The sequence below is a fragment of the Corythoichthys intestinalis genome, chromosome 20 (assembly GCF_030265065.1).
Source record: "Corythoichthys intestinalis isolate RoL2023-P3 chromosome 20, ASM3026506v1, whole genome shotgun sequence".
Taxonomy (NCBI): Eukaryota; Metazoa; Chordata; class Actinopteri; order Syngnathiformes; family Syngnathidae; genus Corythoichthys; species Corythoichthys intestinalis.
Genome location: NC_080414.1, coordinates 25,240,904 through 25,261,763, shown reverse-complemented (window position 1 = coordinate 25,261,763; position 20,860 = coordinate 25,240,904). Strand labels below are relative to the sequence as shown.

Genomic DNA, 20,860 nt, shown 5'->3' with positions numbered 1-20,860 from the left:
GCTAATGCTAGCGAACGAATGCTAACCATACTGTTATTAGCAGCTAATCATCGTTGATTTACGTTGATGCAAGCCTGTTTGTTATTGGGGACGAAATTGATTTGTTTCATTTCTATTCTTAGTTTCACTCTTCAAGTGACGGTTGAATAAAGTCAGTAAATTATACCAACGTCTTCTGCATCGTCATTTGGGAGTTTAGCTAGCTGTATAGCCAGGACTGAGCCTTAGCCTCTCTGTGAGGACAGCGCAGTCGTATTCCCTCCCGATGCAGTTATCTCCACCTTGCAATTACTGCAAGTTGCTTTGTTGTAATTTTTCCTCGTGAAGTGAAGACACACTTTCGAGCGTTTGAACCTACGTGCTGTCATTGTTATGTTTATGGCTGCAATGCTCGTGCTTACCCTTAGTAACCTTTCATTTTCACACTCTTTCCTGGTGAAGTGTAGTCAAACTTTGGAGCGAGTGGTTCTTGGCGCCATGCTAGTTTGATGCGTCTGGACAACAAGACATGTCACGACGCAATACGCGTCTTTAGGAATCGTTAAAGGGATCGTTAAGGCTTTTTCATTGTGATTTCGAGGCCTCGAAACACTCGGAACCGGTTCCGAATTGGAATCGGATTTTGATTCCCATCCCTAGGCGTCACACTCCCTTGCCTCCTCGACACTCCTGCTCTGCTCTCTCGTCTCCGTGAGTCCGTCTTTTTCAGACTTTTCTTGTGTCAGTTAACCAACATCGTAACGCATAGTAACGCATGCCTTTCCCGCCTCAGTAACGGTTACAGCGTTGCCAAGATGAGAAAAGTAATGCATTAGATGTCTCACTACTGAAGAAAATAACGCCATTATATTCTAACGCCGCTATTAACAACACTGCTGGTCGCGCATATGCGAGCAAATGAAATAAATACACTAATTTTTGTTCATAAAATGCAACCATTTGGTTTCATTCTGGAGCCCTTTACTAAAGCAGTCAACACAGTAGTGTGGCAAAAGCACAATCACTGTTGTGTTGTCAACTCCATTCAAGGGCTGATTCATTTATTTATTTTGGCATTTTTTTAAGTGCACTCCAAGAGAGAGAGGATAACTTTATTGACAGGTCATCTGCCCCCAACCTGAATGGATTGAGATAGATGGGCATCATTGGACATGCTTTTTAGAAGAATGACATGGTAAATTTGCATTGCATCCATCACATTCCAGAAAAAAAACACCTCATAATCGACCTCTCTTACCTAATATGTGTCAACGAATGTCCATTTTGGCTAGTTATGTACTATTGGAGAAGGGTCACAGTACAGCCTCCTCTCTGATAGCGAAGAGAGTTTGTTTTGTGGCGATTTGTACCACATTTTCCAGAAAAATATACTGTAGAACTTATAAAAAATATTCTCCGTGCTCGACAATGTGGTGTGCCATCTTAGGCACCCCACGATTCGATTCGATTATAATTCAGGGTGCTACGATTCCATTATTGAATGATGATCACGGTATTGACGATGATCACAATTATCACGATCATCAATGCATCCTACATGACTAATTAATAAAGTAGCCAAAAAAATTTATGTCCATTATGTATTTAAAATATCCTAATGATTCAACAGGAACAATGGAAACATGCCCATACAACAAAAAGTTGCCCTTAAACTGCTTGTTTTTTTTTTTACTAGTGCAAAGTGCTAAAACATTATCTGTTTCAAAGGCAGTACTTATAGTATTTCTCCAACAATACAACACAATTGACACTGGTGGAATGAATTCCACATTTTCTGGAAACAGTCTTTAGAAATAAGACCATAACCAATATACTTTGTTTTCACAGATTTCTGTACTATTTTGCAAGTTTGTAGTGTCACCGCTGTACTTAATCCTAGTTTTAAAGGTTCTGCATCTGGACTAATTTATGTACACCACCAAACAATGCACAACTTGACATGGAAATAAAGTGGGGAGAACAAGTATTTGATACACTGCCGATTTTGCTGGTTTTCCCACTTGCAAAGCATGTAGAGGTCTGTAATTTGTATCATAAGTTCTCTTCAACTGTGAAGGACGGAATCTAATACAAAAAAACAGAAAATCACGTATGATTTTTAAATAATAAATTTGCATTTAATTGCTTGAAATAAATATTTGATATGTCACAAAAATCGAACTTAATATTTGGGACATAAACCTTTGTTTGCTATTACATATACCAAACGTTTCCTGTAGTCCTTGACAAGGTTTGCACACACTGCAGCAGGGATTTTGGCCCACTCCTCCATGCAGATCTTCTCCAGAGCGTTCAGATTTCGGGGCTGCTGCCGGGCAACACGGACTTTCAGCTCCCTCCATAGATTTTCTATCGGGTTCAGATCTGGTGACTGGCTAGGCCACTCCAGGACCTTAAGATGCTTCTTACGGAGGCACTCTTTAGTTGCCTTGGCTGTGTGCTTTGGGTCGTTATCATGCTGGAAGACCCAGCCACGACCCATCTTCACTGAAGGAAGGAGGTTGTCACCCAAGATCTGGCGATACATAGCCCCATCCATCCTCCTCTCAATACGGTGCAGTCGTCCTGTACCCTTGGCAGAGAAGCAGCCCCAAAAAATGATGTTTCCTCCTCCATGTTTCACGGTTGGGATGGTGTTCTTGGGGTTGTACTCATCCTTCTTTTTCCTCCAAACACAACGAGCCGAGTTTAGACCAAAAAGTTCAATTTCGGTCTCATCCGACCACATGACCTTCTCCCATTGCTCCTCTGGATCATCCAGATAGTCAGTGGCAAACTTCACACGTGTCTGGACATGCACTGGCGTCAGCAGCGGGACCTTGCGTGCGCTGTAGGATTTTAATCCACGACGGCGTAATGTGTTTCCGATGGTTTTCTTCGAGACTGTGGTTTCATCTCTCTTCAGGTCATTGACCAGGTCCTGCCGTGTAGTTCTGGGCTGATCCCTCACCTTCCTCATGATCAGTGATGCCCCACGAGGTGAGATCTTGCATGGAGCCCCAGAACGAGGCAGATTGACCGTCAACTTGAACTTCTTCCATTTTCTAATAATCGCTCCAACAGTTGTTACCTTCTCACCAAGCTGCTTGCTTATTTTCCTGTAGCCCATCCCAGCCTTGTGCAGGTCTATTATTTTATCCCTGATGTCCTTACACAGCTCTTTGGTCTTGACCATTGTGGAGAGGTTGGAGTTTGTTTGTTTGAACAGGTGTCTTTTATACAGGTAACAACTTCAAACAGGTGCAGTTACTTCCGGTAATGAGTGGAGAACAGGAGGGGTTCTTAAAAAAGAACTAAGAGCCGAAATATTTACTAGTTGGTAATGTATCAAATACTTATTTCATGCAGTTAAATACAAATTTATTATTTAAAAATTATATAATGTGATTTTCTGGATTTTTGTATTAGATTCCGTCCCTCACATTTGAAGAGAACTTATGATACAAATTACAGACCCCTACATGGCTTGCAAGTGGGAAAATCAGCAAAATCGGCAGTGTATCAAATCTCCCCACTGTATATGTTAGCGAAGTCGCTAATTAGCATAGCGCTCGGCGCTAACTAGTGAGATCTCAAAAACAACAAAAACAATAAAGGCTAAACAGTACAAGAGGGTTTGTGTATTCACCTCTGATAGATGGACACGGGACTTAGCAAAACACTAAGGACTTTTTCCAATTAACACGACTTGAACCTACTGCTGGACAACTGAAAGACAAGGAGCAACGAACTATCTCTCTTCCCCTCTCGCTCTAAAAAATAACTTGCGCACAGAAGCTCGACCGCCGGGTCCCTGCCTGTCTCATACACAAATTTATTTTCCAGTCTTTTGAAAAGGAGCAAATCTCTCATTCAGTAACCGTCAGCATCCATCATAATGTTGTGCGTGCGTCCATTAAAGGTGTCCGAGCAGCAGACGTGTATTGAATTTCGTTCCGCTACGAGCGGCTGTCATAAAGTTATTAGGGAAAATCATCATTTTTGAAGCTTTCTGAATCGTAATCGAATCGTCATGTATCGAATTGCGATGCATCTAATAACCGATTTTTTGGAACTCACTTTTAAGTTACAGTTTAAGTAGGGCTAGTTAACAAGCAAAACAATTCCTTTTGGGTAATGGCAAATTTATTTCCAGTGTCGCAAAGAGGAGAATCTATACAAAAAAAGTAGCTCCAACATGATTCACTGTTTCTTGTCACTTTCCAGGTTCAGCAGGCTACTTTGGTGACCAACTACAGGAGACAGGCTTCCAGTAAATTCGGAACTTAAAAGCAACACCATGTTAGGTGACAGGTGTCTTGCTTCCTTTGTAAAAGCACCCGTGATTGGAATGCTAAAGAAAGAGCTTTAACAATGAGTTTTGCTCAAGCATGTTATTTGGCATTCTCTTGATCTGAACGTTTGTTTTTTGGGGAATTTCCTCATTTTGTGCCTGTACCTTTTTATTTAGAGTAATTAAAATGGAGAATTAAACTTCAATTATTTGTTAGTATGAGTGCCTATTGAAAATTTAATAGAGCTAGGAAGGCATTTGGGTTTGTGGTAGAACCTTTCTTTTCAGGGCCTGGGCTATTATGATTGATGTACACGGATGGTTATTGTAACCCACAGACACATGTCTGGGATGGAATTAGTCTCCCAAATAATGGACAGACATTACCCATTTCAAGTTGACACGACTGATCACGCAACGCTCTAATGTTATGAGCTTCGCAGTATTTTTGGAATACCAGTACTTTGACTGCAAATGTGTTAGAAGTGATTTTTTTTTCTTTCTTCAGTATTATCAGTGTGAAGGAGGAAATCATGATTTATTCATAAACACATTCATATGCAGTTGGTATGTGACTGAATATAAAGCTACCATGTCTATGCATTTATTGGGCATTTACAACCTATCAACATGCCACGAGATAACCTTGACAAATTGCAGAGAGGTTAGCAGTGACAATTCCGTTTCAGATGGATGAAGACCTGGAAGAACATGTGACACCTACTGTGACTCTCCATGTAAAGCATGTGCTCAAGAATCCTAGTGTGTTGATGCTCGACAAGCTAGATTTTTTTTTCCTTCCCAAATGATGGCATTGAAAATGACTTGTAAGAATAATTCTACAGCAGATACTACAACTCCACTATACTTGAAGCAATGATGTACCTCTACCAGTGTTGTCAGTAACACAGTAAGTGATACATTACTGTAATCTGATTACTTTTTTTCAGTAACGAGCAATCCAATGCGTTCATTTTTCCAAACCAGTAATCTGATTAGTTTTAGTGTCTGTACGATACTATTTTGTTATTGCCTCGTAATGTATGCAGAATGAAGAATATTGTAGTCATGTACGAAGAGCATTTTGAATACAAAATGTTCAATTCAATGATAACCGCTTTTAGTTACTTCCTGTTTTGGTCTTGAGTCACGCGCTGTTTTGGGACTGAGTAAGCCACCTGTTGAGATGTGCGAGGGAATATTGATCTGTGCGTCCATGAATGAGCATGAGTATTTTTCCTTCATTCTGGAGGGTTACAGCGATAGGTTGGAGCCCCTACGTTCCTGGCTGTTTTGTAGCTTTGCCGTTGCAACGGCTGGTAGTCGTCGCTCCCACTCGTCCTCGCGTAGTCCGCAATAATTGTTTACATCATATATTCGTGTTGCACATTTATGCTGTTCGGTGACGTGTTCGTTTAGCATTTTTGGGATGTGTTGTAAGTTCGATTGAGTGTAAAGTGCTTAGTTGTCAGCACATTTTGTGGCCAAATTGTCCGCTTATGTGTACGGCATACTATCGGATTGTATGCACGCATTCGCGTCCGCCCCCACATTTGTGTTTATTGCACTGTGCATTTGTGTGTTGTTGATTATTGTGTTGTCAATTTGCATTTTTTTACACTGGCACTGATATGCTGCTAACCCTAACCCGAAATTCTGAATTTTTGACATTAGGCTTAATCTTCGAGTTAGCGGGAGTTTAATTAGTTGGTGGAGTTGATTTCAACAAATTCCATGCAGTTAGTCAGTTATTTGTTAGTTTCAGGGCTCCGGACTGGCTAAGCTAGCGCGAGTCAATGGTGGTTGAAATCAACTCCATCACTAATTAAACCCACACTAACTCGAAGATTAAGCCTTATGTGAACAATTCTGATCTTCCCATATAAATACAATTATCAAAAATTCAATTACATGCGATGAGATTGTACTTTTTTAAAGTAGCTCGGTTACTTTGATGATAAAGTAAAGTAACTAGATTACTTTTTGAGGTGTAATCAGGAATTACATTACTTTTTCAAGTAATCTGTGACAACACTGACTTCGACAAACAGATTTAATTCGTGCCTGGTTTGTAAGTCGAAATGATTGTGCCGTGCAAGATTTTCCCATAAAAATACCTTATAATTTGATCATTTTTTTCCACAGCCCAAAAACCTACACTAAAGCCTTCATAAAAACTGCAGGTACAATCACAAATAGCAAAATAAATAAGTTAGAAATACAAAATGGAAAAATTATCATATACTGTAATAGTTTAACGAATCGGGTTCTAAAGTGGCGGTTGTGTTTTGCATGCTGTTCCTGTGTGACTGACAACAGAGTGAGAGAGGTGCGGAAGACATTTTACTTTTTTTCATGTTGTTGTTGGCGTCGGCTATGGCGGACTGTGGCCGTGTTGATTGCACAAGTTCTGAAATAAATAATTAAAAACCTGACAAAGCTGGTGATGTGCTTGCCGATTTTACAATAACAATAAGTGTCACCTTAGCTTATAAAACTAGCAAACGGAGGTCGGACGAGGACTGTCGAAATCGTAGACATATTCTGATCGGATGGACCCAGTTCACTGACGCGCACACCGCACTCATATTTTTCTATTATTTCCATCTTAATTTCATTGGTCATTCCTTTTTTCACCACCTGCACTAACCTTGGGACCCATGTTGATTTCTCTAACAAGAAATCCGCCGTGCGGCCGTCTTCTGGGAAAACGCTAAAATTGCGACGCTGCCATAAATCATCGTATCTTGAGCATGTCGTCGTATGTCAAGATACTAAATGAGGATTCAAAACTGATGTTGAAAGGATCGTTTGTGTATGCGATCATATGTCGAGGTACGACTGTGTGTGTGTGTGTATATATATATATATATATATATATATATATATATATATATATATAGTATATATTCTGTCAATCAATTAAATATTTTTTAATTGCACTTAATCACATTTTTACATAGTTAACTCATAGTAAAGAAAAAAATCCTTGATTTGGCCCATTATTTTATCAAATTTTAACACTAGTGCTGTCAAGCGATTAAAAGATCAACCGCATGCACTCCATAGTTAACTAATGATTAATCGCATTTTGTTTTCATTTTTTAAATGCACAAATGATTTTTATATTTCAAGTTTTAAATGTACACCTATAAGCACAGTAGTTACCGGTCAATCCACCTCAGGAAGCCACATTTTGGTTTAAAACGCCAAAGTTACGTTTTGCCTGCATATAGTTATTTGTGCCACACATTTTGCGTTAAAATAGAATATTTTGACAGATTAAATATTTTACCACAAAACTCATCTTGGGGCGTTTTTTTCTGTCCAAAACAAAATACTTTTTTGGGAGTCTGACAAGACCTATTACATAGAGCAGGTTTTGATTTATGCAGGGTCATCTTCGAAGCAATGTGTTCACAGTTAAGTACAACCGCAGATATTGCATGTAGTCAAAATTTGCTCATTATGTGTCTTGTTATCCATTTCAAAACAACTCTCCAAACATACAGTATTTCTATTCTTTTTTTCTAGATTGCAGACTTATTTATTCCTCTATCACGTGGCACCTTTACCTCTTTTTTCCCCCCAGAAATATAGAGAAAAGGCAACTACCTTTCGCAAATTGTAAGTTTACTAGTTGATAAAAAAAGCCACGCTTGCACCGTTTCTATGGCAATTTCATGGTTTGTTGGTCCTAAATTAGCTCAATTCTACTTACTTCATGCTCTAATTTCTGATTTTATGAGTTCAAATGGGAGCAATTGCCGTCACTTCTTGTGTTTTATGAAGCTAAAGCAGTTTCATGCACAAGATTTTTTGCTGTACAGATGACTGGCGCAGGTGACCAAAGAGCAGAGGAAAGTGTCAGGATTTGAAATAAAAGCTTCCTGTCGGTTTGGTAATGGGATTAGTGAGTAATGGGCTGAAACATGTTTGTTTGTCACTCTTTGATATGTTGAGTCCGGATAACTTTATATAATCCAGCTGTAGGATTGGATTATGCTGCTGCCAACTGCTGGCGATCAATGGAAAATAAGATTCCAAGTGTGTTATTGATTTCTGGAGGGTTATGTGTTCACATTCATGCTTATGTGGTGTTTTGTGTTTATCTGTTTGTTTGTTCGTTCGTTTTGCAAGCATTAAATCTTTTCTAAACATTGGAAAGTTGCTTTTTCCTTCAACTACTACTGAAGATGTTTATCAAAGTTGGTGCAGCTTTTGCACTTTTCACATACTTTATGAACATTTTTGTTTCAATATTTGGAAATTAAAAAAACGGTTTATATCCACCTGAGTCACAGGTACTGTAACACAAATCATGCATAATAGTTTTCGAGATTAGTGTTCACTGTTTACCAGCTCTATGCATCATCACTACAAAAAAAGCTATGTAGCAGTTGACCAGAAAATCCTGCTGCTTACACATTAAACAAATAAAAACACACAGTAACTCAGTGAATATTTACTGCTATTCAATGTGATGGTTTGTGTCTTACAGAGACAAGTTCAAAAATATACTGCACCACCATGCAAGTCTATGATGACATACAGTATAGCACATTGCTACTACTTTATGTATCATATCACTTTCCCAACAAAGTCCATTCCTTTTCCTTTGTTTACTTAAAATGCTCAAAAGGTTTTTCCTTCTAATATTGATTATAACCAACAAAATGCAACCAATGGTGTCAAAATAGAACACTACCATTGTGAATCTTACGAGTGTGTTGATCAGAACGGACATGCCCTCACCAACCCCCTGGAGTTCAATCGAACACAGGTAAAAAACCACTGACCTAGAAGGTGCAACTTTGACATATGAACTTGATGTGTGTTACTCAACTTGATTCTCCCCTACGCATCCCTCTGGTGAATCCTCAGACCTATAACACATCCACTCAGGCACCCTAGTCACTCTGCTCAAGCTGCTGACCCGCACTGCCCCAGTTGGTAACGCTCCATGCTGGCCACTTTCTTGATTTTTCTATTTACCAGAGGTAGTTAGTAATATGTTACATTCATTAGAGACGTTGTGAAAAAATGTACTTGTAAGAGTAGTTTTACCAAGCCATACTTTTTACATTTACTTGAATAGATTAGTGAAGAAATGCTACTCCTACTCTGTACTTTGGGCTACACTAGTCGTTACATTTTCCTCTTTATTCAACATAGAGTGGTACCTCGACATCCGATCGCTTCGACACACGATCTTTTCGACATCCGACGTAAAATTTGACTAGCCATTTGTTTCTACATGCGACGACATGCTTGAAATACGACCACATGACAGCACCGCAGACGGACACATGGCTGACTTTCTTGTGAGAGAAATCAACACAGGTTTCAAAATGGTTGGTACAGGTGGCGAAACAAAGAAAATGTGATGCTTACCTTCTAAATGAAGATGCAAATTAGGAGTGGGAACCTCTTGGTACCTCACGATACGATACGGTTTGCGATACAAAGCTCACGATAACGATGATCTTACGATATGGCAATACAACGATTATCGATACACTGGTCAGGAAATCATTCTAGGATATTCTAAAAACAACTAATAAACAACAAAACAAGCTTCTGCTGTGAATTGGAATGAGTTTATCACGAGTAGACGTCCAAATTGAACGCCTATTGCCGTCAGTAGCAGCCAGTGCCAGGCAATGTGGTAATTTTGGGCTATTTAAGGTCATTTCCCTATTGATTTTAAGTTATTTCCTGTTGATTTTGAGGTAATTTATGGGTCACTTCCTGTTCATTTTATGTTACAGAACAGGAAGCGACTTGGGAATCACCCAAATGAATAGGCAGTGACTCAAACTCAACAGGAAATGCCCTAAAATGAACAGCAAGTGACCCGAAAATCTGACAGAATGACTGTGAATGTTCTGGTTTCGAATGAACGAACGTTCCCAGTCTAAATGGATTGGGTGTCAAGCACAGTCAAGGCAGCCTTAGAGTTAACTGAGACACTATTATGGTGGAAGATTTTGGTAGCAATTTGTTGGTTCCTTTTTTTTTTTATTTTATTTTTTAAGACATTGACACTTTTTAAAATGATATCTCGATTCTTGCTGGAGCATATCAAAAATCTTTTGGGATACAAAATATCATGATATATCAGCATTTCGATATTTTGTCACACCCCTAATGCAAATTATGGAGAAATATGAGCGTGGGGTGCGTATCCGTGAAGTGGCTTAACGATACATCTCCACGGTTCTCCTCCGACCACCGTTTACCAGTCTTTATATTGTAAGTTAAGTTGACAATTAAATATTATGGTTACAACGCCAAAGAAATCACCAGCTTTGTCAGGTTTTTATCATTTATTTCAGAACTTTTCCAACACAAAACGCATGCTGTCCGCCGCAATTGACTGTGTACTCAGGAAAACATTGAAAGCGAAAGTAAACTCAACCGCACCGCTCCTCTCTCTTGTCACATCAGTCACATATTCAGGTACAGAAAAAAAACATCCGCCACATTAGAACCTGATTCGTTACATTATTACAGGAATTACTGTATTGGCCTGAATATAAGACATTGTTTTTTGCATTGAAATAAGACTGAAAAAAGTGGTTGTCGTCTTATATTCGCGGTCTAGACATTATACCCGTTCACGACGCTAGATGGCGCCAGATATCATTGAAGCCATGTTCTGTCACGACAGATCTCAGCTACTCTCAAGTTTAACCAGTTTGCATTATTTTATTGCATTGTTTTCCGTAGTCAGATTTGTTTCAAGACAACAGTTACAGTTAGACTTCACTTTGATGGTTAATGCAGTTATTGCAATGTTGTTGTTTTATCACAATAGATTGGTTTATTTACATTTCAAAAACAAGAAGCCATTCATTTACTAATGTGATTGCACTTTAGTTTACATATTTAAATGTACAGATATTAAGATTTGAATGAGGCACAATAACATGCTTTTTCTGTCAAATATATTGTTATAATCATTTGTTTCAGATGTACTGTAATTATGTTCTGTATAAAAATTAATTTGCTGCTCAAAAAGTCTTTTGTCAAACTTGAGTCTTGAAAAAGAGGGGGTCATCTTATAATCAGGGCCGTCTTACATTCGGGCCAATAAGGTAATATTATTATTATATTCCGATTTTTATTTATAATTAATGTGGTTAGCTATGTGTAATTTGTAATTGTACTAGCAGTATTTATTAAGAATGTAGTGTCGTTTTTTTGGCTGTGGAACGAATTAATGGATCTATAATGTATTCCTATGGGAAAATCCTGCACAACATATGACAATTTCGACTTACAAACAAGGTCCTGGAACGAATTAACTTCATATGTAGAGGTGCCACTGTATTACATTTTTTTTGTGCCAGAGACTTCAACAGTGGGTCTACCAGGTTCACCGATGCATGTCGCAACAATAATCACATGACTCCATTATACCAATCAGACTCAAACTTGCCGTTATATGATCACGCCAGCCTGTTGAATCACATGGTGTCTTTAAAGCACCGTAAAAAAAATAAATATTTGACATAGAGCGTCGCCGTCATCATGACTGAAAAGTGCGGATTTTAATTTCCCATGTTTTTTTTTTTTTGTGTACTGATAATGATAGCAAATATGTTTTCTCCACTAGAGGGCACTCATGCTCTTTGGATGAATAATACTTCATTTCTGTAGATATTTTTCTCTCGCCGGAAATCAATGTTTTTATTGTTTTTTTGTATTTCTTTGGCTCAATGTAGCTATGTCATATGTTATAGTACAGTATAATAATAAGGTGATATAGGTAAATTTGTACTGAAAAAATACCATTGTTTGAAAAATAAAAAATCAAACATCTTAAGCAGTTGCTCACAATGTTACTCATTACTTAAGTATTCTTTTCACCAAATACTTTTTTTACTTGTACTTGAGTTCATTTTTTGGATGCCGACTTTTACTTGAGTAGTATTTCTTTGAAGTAACACTACTCTTACTTGCTTAAAAATTTTGGCTAATCTATCCACCTCTGCTTTTTACCATGTGTTAATTTTTAATTTACATAAAATTCACAAATCAGAGGAAGAGTAAGCACTAAGCTCTGTAAGTACCGAACTACAAAAAAATATCTTCTGCCAAGTTGCTGGGTGAACTTGCTCCATGTAAGTAACTCAAACAGTGTTTGGTGAGCTTTTGGTCATGTACAATACATAATGCCAGCCAAAAACATTGATCCTGATAAACTGTCTCGGCGCTACAGTTCTTAATTTAAATCTACTTTGTGTGCATTGTACATTAGACAAGGCCTCATAATATTATATGATGTATACATTATTTTATAGACAGAGTAGACAGCTGGATTGATACAATATATTCACAATTGTTGGGTCTCAGCCCGTGCTCTACTGAGAGCCAATATAATTAATGTCTTCGTTCCTTGTGATGCAAAAAAAAAAAGTGTTCTGTTTTACCCGTCTATATGCAATTAAAAAAGATTTATTGAATAATGTGTAATAACCAGGAAGGTTTGCTACGCCATGTGAAATGACAAATGTCAGGCTTTGATGGGGCATGGAGGCTATCATAGAGTAATCATAATGGATAATCCATTAACAAGGACTCAGCAGCAGGGGTTCATTAACTGAGCTAAATATGAGCAGCACCTTTTGTCATTGTTCAAATCTTTTAAGTAAGACATATTATACTTCTGATGAGAAACAGACTGTAGTCAGAATGAGAACTTCTGCATTTGTATTTACCCAAGAGCTCAATGATGCATTTGGTGTATGTGTGATAGTCAAATGGCAGGATTTGAAGGAACCAGCAGATGCCTGTGTTATTGGGTTGGGGTGTGGGGGGCTGTCAAGGTTAATGATAATGAAGAATTAACTGGATTGATGTGTAATTAGACTGATTGATGGAGTCACGAGGAGGGGAGTCACACACACGCACACAGCCGGAATTGTACAGAGAACAATCTCCCCCGGGTCTATGTTACACAGTTCATCTTCAAGACATGAAATGTGAGTTTAATGTGATGGAGGACACAGTTTAAATGTCAAAGCATCATCATCATCGTCCTCTTATATGAGATAAGGTGTCACATGTACTATACAGTATGTGTTTGTGTGTTCACGCTAATCTAATGTAAGTGACATATCTTATTTTTTTTCTCTCTCCTTTTAATGAATGAATTTCATTTTTAACCATGGTAAGACGTCACTGTCCTCATTGTGTCGTTTATTGTTACTGCACTCTTTGCAGCAAGACCAACATTATGTACCACAGTTATACATGGTGAGGCAGTATTATATATCATGTTATTTAAACAATATTGTGGACTAGATGTATACTATATAAAACGGCCAACCAGAATTAAGTTAAACCACCACAATTTCCAGCACAAAGCTTTAAAAAGTCTATGACGATATATTGCACACTGATACTACTTTGTGTTAACATTAGTAAGGCATAACCAGACAGTAACTAACTAATGGTTTAGTACCGTTGAAAAAATATATATATACTGCAATACCTAATATTAACTCACGTATACATTATTGAATTAATACACAGTTATTAATGTGTACTGGTACAAGTGAATATATTCTTCCAAATTGGGAAAAACATTGCGAGTGATTGGGTGCTGCGAACCTAACTTTCAGTATGGTATTATTTAACATTAGTTACCTAATAATCATCCTAAAATGTGCATACAATTGCCTTATAAGTATTAACCATAGTTAGCTACTACTGAATACTGTTTGGACCGTAATTGTAAAGTATTGCACATGTGTTCCTTTACTAAGGAGTTATAAATGCGTAAGTGCTTCCCCTTAACCATAATTAACCATTACTGAATGCTTTTGGACCACTTAACATGAGTTAATGCAGTAACTAATGGTAATTCATATATTAATGTTATTTAAGGGATTATATGAATTATTATAATGTTACTTAAACATTAGTTATTGTCTAAAACATTAGCCAATGTTAATTAAGGGCCCCTTATTGTAAAGTGTACCGAATTGTATGATTCTTGTTATTTGAAGTGCCAGTGACACGATAAAAAAATATATTAAATAGCACTATTATGTGAAGTAAAATCATATTTTGAGACGATTCCACTATATGCAACAATTGGGCAAAGCGCAGATGACTAGAAATGAGTCTTTCAATCTGCCGTTTAGCTAGTCCTGTCATTATGGCGCTCTGGCGCCCCCATCTGGTGTTGACGTTGGCAGAGTAACGAGTTTAGCTGATTTAAAATTCAGCCCAATGGAGGAGGAGGATTCAGAACGTATTTTTCGCCAATTGCTAAATAAATTGTATGGTCAAGACAAATAAGTCATGTGCTGAATGGAATATGAAATATTAAAAATGCATTTATTAAGTACGACAGGGGTAAATTACTGCATTATGATCAAAACCACCGACTTCTTAAACCTACCGAACGGTATTTTATGCCACAGGAGTTAGTCCGGCGCGGGATTCGAAAATTTGAATAAATACATCGATCGCTTCCACACACATTCAAGCGGTACATTTCATTCAGGAGCATACATTACTGCGTGTAATAAACTAGTGCTGCAACGATTAATTGATTAACTCGAGTATTCGATTAGAAAAAAAATATTCAAATTAAATTTTGTTGCTTCGAGTATTTGTTTAATTAAAGTGGCGTTGTAATGGTTTATTTTGAAAGTGTTTGCATTTAGTTTTATTGATTGACACTTCCCTCTGGTCTGCCTCTTTTCACATGGCTGAATCCAACTGCTCTCTGTTAAGACCACCGTAAGCTAAGTTTTTGTTTGAGCTAATGTTTTTTAATGCATTCATAATTTAGTTTATATGTATATTTAGCCGTTTTTTTCAATATGTGTCTGAACCATTTGTTAACTCATTTGCTCCCGGAACCGTATAAATACGTTTTATTTTTAAATGCTCAACTGTCCCGCAACCGTATTTACACGTCTTTTGCGTTTTTTAAAATTTTTTTTATAAGAAGCATATATAGCTTCCGCTGTATCTGAGAAACAAAAAAAAACGCTCCAAACCAATTTTAAAGCAATAAAACTGCCCACTGGAGGGCAGTAACGCATTTTGGAAGACTAGACAAGCCGATTCAACAGCAGTGAACGGCCGGCCAGCATTGTCAAAGCGCTGGCGGATTGAGCCCAGGCGGCGCTCCGTCCGGACAAAACAACGAGAGGACGCCTGGGACACCAGGCGCTGGACGATCGTGCAAAACGAGTGAAACCCCCCGTGGAGCGGCTCGCCTAGCAGACCCCGCAGAAATGCAAAAATAATCCATTTTTGTGAGACAGACAACGATGAGGGAAAAGTTTACACGGCTGACGTGGCAACAACGGCGTCATCTCGGCGACAAACCGTCATCTCTCAGTCGTTGTGTGTGAATAAATTGTTACTATTCTATCTAAAGCTCTATTTGTCTGGTTGTTCATAGTATTTTGTAAAAGGAAAACATTATTCAGATGTTTGGGATGTAACTAATGCAAAAAATAGCTTTGTTAAAGTCAAAGTTATGTTTGAAATGTATGCGTTTACAAAAAGCTCATTTTCTCCGTTTTTTCATCAGAAATTGGAAAATTGCTCAAACTAAGCTATTTTCTAATGCTGATTTCTAAAGAATGGAAAAAGATACGAACTTACTTTTTTTTTCTGCTGAAAGAGAGTCCAATCTTTCTTTTGATGGGTTCAAAGTTTATATAGCAATAGAACAGAATTTTCTGTGGGCCTTGCAAAATCAGTCAAAATCCAGAAAAAACGGCCGGGAGCGAACGGCCTTGCTCTGGTGAAAATGGCTGGGAGTGAAAGAGTAAAGAGCATTGGAAAAAAAAAAAAAAAAAAAAAAAACTTTAACATTTAATAGCATTTAAGCTAATGGCCTTTTTAAATTTAAGTTAGCCAATTGTTAATCGACTACTAAAATATTCAATAGCTGCAACCCTAAAATAAACATGCTTTGTTGAGTCACAGGCACTTTATTAAGTGTAGATATTAAAAAATAAGATCAAACAAAAATTCTCTAATATTGAAAGTAGTACACTTTCACACAAAGGTATGAATTTTATAGGGCTGTCAAACGATTAAAAATTTTAATCGAGTTAATCACAGCTTAAAAATTAATTAACCGTAATTAATCGCAATTCAAACCATCTATAAAATATGCCATATTTTTCTGTAAATTATTGTTGGAATGGAAAGATAAGATACGAAACGGTTATATACATTCAACATACTGTACATAAGTACTATATTTGTTTATTATAGCAATTAATCAACAAGATGGCATTAACATCCTGTTAAAGCGATCCATGGATGTAAGACTTGCAGTTCTTAAAAGATAAATGTTAGCACAAGTTATAGAAATTTTATATTAAAACCCCTCTTAATGTTTTCGTTTTAATAAAATTTGTAAAATTTTCAATCAAAAAATAAACTAGTAGCTCGCCATTGTTGATGTCAATATTTACACATTGCTCATGGTGCTGAAACCCATAAAATCAGTCACACCCAAGCGCCAGCAATGGGCGAAAAAACACCAAAAAACATAAGTAACAAGTGGACATGGCACAATACTGTCATTTTAATCTGTTTGAGCGGGGCATGTGCGTTAATTGCGTCAAATATTTTAACGTGATTAATTTAAAAAATGAATTACCGCCCGTTAACGCGATAATTTTGACAGCCCTAAAATTTAATGTTTTAAAATTTAATGTATGTGACAAGGATGCACCAAAGGACCCAAATGCTCAACAGTTCAATCCAAACAAAGCTTTATTTTCCAGTTCATGGTGCCAGGTTCAAAAAACGGAAGATAACAAAAAAAAAAAGTCACTGCAACAGCTGGGCACCAATCAACTGAGTAAAAAGTCCACAAGAAACAAAAAGCATTGGTTCAAAAACATGAATCTTGGTCAAAAAAGGTATGTGGCGTAGGACGTGGCAGGATAGCACAAACCGACACAGGGCAAGGTTAAATGCAGACTATTTTTACAGAGGGTCACAGGTGGACACGATCAGCCTGATTGGCAAGAGCAGGAAGTAAAGTACCATCAAGGAGTAACGCCACTACCAACATAAAAGAATCCGACATGAACCAACACAAAACATTAGCAAGACCTCCGAGAGGTGACAGTATGTCCCCTTTTAATAACTGTGAAATTTATTCAATAGCTATTCAAATGCATTAATGAGGCACAGTAAATTAGCGTTTAGAAAAAGGAAGACATTCTGATAGAATATTGGATGTACTTGCTTACAGTGTGTGTGTGCTTTCATGTGTTATTATACTGCTTACAATGATGGATCTGCTACACTGACAGTACTGTACACTGAGATGCTGCGTCACCAGGTATAAAACACACTAACACCCCCTGTCACTTTTATTTTGACACTACTTTGACCAGTTTATCCTTAGAGAGCAAGGCAGAAGGGAATGTGTCGGCAGGTTACAAAAAGCTTTCAAAATGGTGAGTTATGATAGAGTGTAGATGGGTGCATATAGAAAGCTATAAATCCCTGGATAGAGATAAATAGCTTGGGGTCTGTATACACATCAACACCACTGCCTCAACCAAGAGAAAAAGTGGTGTGTCTAGTCATTTATCCATGTATACTTTTATGTGACTTATGTCTGCAGTATAGGCTTCACTATAGTTAATGGGAATTGTTTTCAGGATAGTCAAAAGTCGGATTAAAAAAAGAGACAAAGATGTCCCACAAACCTGCTTTCTAGCCACTGAGCCATATATTTGGTTTGGATATCCAGGAGCATCCCAACAGCCCTAACTGAGTCACGTAGTTGACGGTTTCACAGTGTAGGAATTTACTGTCTCATCTCCTGTTTACTAGCCCAATCCCACAAGGACCCATAAAACTACACTGCAGCAAGTACAACTCAAAGTCAGCAATTTTGTAAATAAAAAGGAGCTCCCAAAACATGGAGTCAAGCAACATGTTTGGGTTGTCTTTGTTGTTGGTTCAGTTTAATACACTGTCAGAGTTTTTACAGATATCGAAATAATTCTTGCCAGTAGTCAGTTAGATAAAACATTCTCTAAGTAAAGGCGTTCCTGAAGGTCAGCAGCAGATTCAGACAAGTCAATATTCTCTCATTTAGTGTGGCACTCTCAAATGTTGACTCTTACCCTGCAGAGGTAATATCAATGACGTGATACAATATGCTGTTGATCCAAAAATGCATTTATCAGTGGAGGAAATTTCACTATGCAAGCATGACAAATGGGTGTGTCAAAAAAGAATGTCTCGAGACTGCAAGCTTTTAATATAATTATTATCTTTGAGTTGCCCTCATTTTTCATACAATGCTGTATGTGGAACAGGAAGACACAGAGCTATTGGTAGGTTTAGTGAGACCTTTACTTTGTATGCTTATTGTATGTTTTGTATTTCAGTATATGTGGCATTTATTGGCTTGTCTGCTTTTCAACATGCCCTTGACTTTTTTTCTGCTATACTGCTATTTGTATTTATGCTATTGATGTCCACAATGCCATGTCTCTAAATTTTCTATTGGTACAGTTGTATGAAAAAGTATCTGAACCTTTTGCAAGTTCTTACATTTCTGCATGAAATCACCATCAAATGTGATCTGATCTTTGTCAAAATCACACAGATGTAAAAACAGTGTCTGCTTTAACGAAAACCAAACATTTATAAGTTTTCATATTTTAACGAGGATAGCATGCAAACAATGACAGAAGGGTGAAAAATAAGTACCGTATTTTTCAGACTACAAGTCGCACCTGAGTAAAAGTCGCACCAGCCATAAAATGCCCAACGAAGAGAAAAAAAAAAAACATATACAAGTCGCACCGGAGTATAAGTTGCATTTTTGGGGGAAATTTACTTGATAAAATCCAACTCATAGAACAGACATGTCATCTTGAAAGGCAATTTAATATAAAAATACAATAGACAACAACATGCTGAATAAGTGTAGTGTAAAGTGCATGGACAACGAAATGCGAATATGCTGTCCTCACTACGGCTCGGTCCTGGCTATTCAGCAGGCTAAACTCCCAAGTGACTATGCTGGATGTCCGTATAATTTGCTGAATCAATTTCGTCCTCGATACCAAACAGGTTTGCATCGATGTAAATTAGGTGCTTTTACAGCAATGACATGACACAAACGGTTAGCATGCGTTCGCTAGCATTAGTGCATCGTTCAAACAACCACACAACTGGCTCTAAGTGTCCGATCGCGGGTGGAAAACACACAACAACAACAGAAAAGATGATACACACAGGCGTTGCCTCTGTAGAGATATTTTACAAGCATAAACAATGGACGTCGGTTCGCAGCCGTGTTTCTCGATCGCTAACTCGCCCACTCACTCAGCTACGTAGCTGTCGGCCTTCTTCTGGTGTGTGAGCGCTCTTCTTCACATAAACAAGTGCAAGTGCGCCCCCACGTGGGCGTGAAAGCGCCACAAACTAAAAGCATGCATTTCAATATAAAAAAGTCAATAATACAATTGAACACACATTTCCAAAAGCAGAACGCGAACGTGGCCATACCTATTAAGTTATTCAGATAACAATAGCTTAAAGAATATGCTAACAAGTTTACCAAACCATCAGTGTCACTCCAAAACACCAAAATAACATGTGAAATGATATCATAATGTGTTAATAATTTCACACATAAGTCGCACCCCCAGCCAAACTATGAAAAAAAAAAAAAAAAAAAAAAAAAAATAACTGTGATTTATAGTCCGAAAAATACGGTAAGTGAACCCTCTGCCTCAGGTCAGGTAGGTGTGTGCCCAATCACTGATGAGTGGTTGCCCTGCCCACTATAAAACACAAACCTGGCAAGAATTGTCTTGATGAGAAGCATTGTCTGATGTGCATCATGGCTGGGTCAAAAGAGCTGTCTGAAGACCTGCGATCAAGGTTCGTTGATTTGTATAAAGCTGGGAAAGGATACAAAACCATCTCTAAAAGTCTGGATGTTCATCAATCGACAGTCAGAGAAGTTCTCTACAAACAGAGGGACTTTGACACTGTTGCTTCTCTCCCAAGGAGTAGCTTTCCACCAAAGATGACGCCAAAAGTACTCGGAATACTCAGAGAGGTAAAAAAAGAACCCCAGAGTGTCTGCTAAAAACTTACAGAAATCACTGGCACAGTCCAATATCTCTGTGCACACATCAACTTTATGTAAAAACTATGGCCAAGAATGGTGTTCATGGGAGGAATCCAAGGAGGAAGCCACTGCTGTCTCATAAAAAAAAAAAAAAATACATAAAAAAAATAAATAAAAAAAATGTTGCTCGTTTAATGTTCGCAAAAAGGCACTTGGACACTCCACAGAAGTTTTGGCAAAATATTTTGTGGACTGATGAAACCAAAGATGAATTGTTTGGGAGTAACACACAACGTCATGTGTGGAGATAAAAATGGAACAGCTCAACAAAATCAATACCGCATCCCCACTGTGAAGCATGGTGGAGGGAGCATCATGATTTGGGGCTGTTTTGCTACCTCAGTGCCTGGACAACGTGTAATCATTAATGGAAGAATGAATTCAAAAGTTTATCAGGATGTTTTGCAGGAAACCCTGAG

At 37.8% G+C, this 20,860-nt stretch overlaps 1 protein-coding gene across 2 annotated transcripts in view; it reads left to right on the top strand.

Annotated features, from left to right (window-relative positions):
* The window catches only part of LOC130908721 (protein FAM200A-like), a 143,138-nt gene that overhangs the window by 99,369 nt on the left and 22,909 nt on the right, over positions 1-20,860 (top strand). Inside the window, exon 4 of one of the 2 annotated variants that reach the window (XM_057824462.1) lies at positions 4,207-4,739. The exons of the other annotated variant lie outside the window; for it this stretch is intronic. Coding sequence (XP_057680445.1) covers positions 4,207-4,256 — 50 coding nt within the window. The 3' untranslated portion in view covers positions 4,257-4,739. Of the gene's footprint in view, positions 1-4,206; positions 4,740-20,860 lie in introns of those variants that run through there. 2 annotated transcript variants of the gene reach the window in all.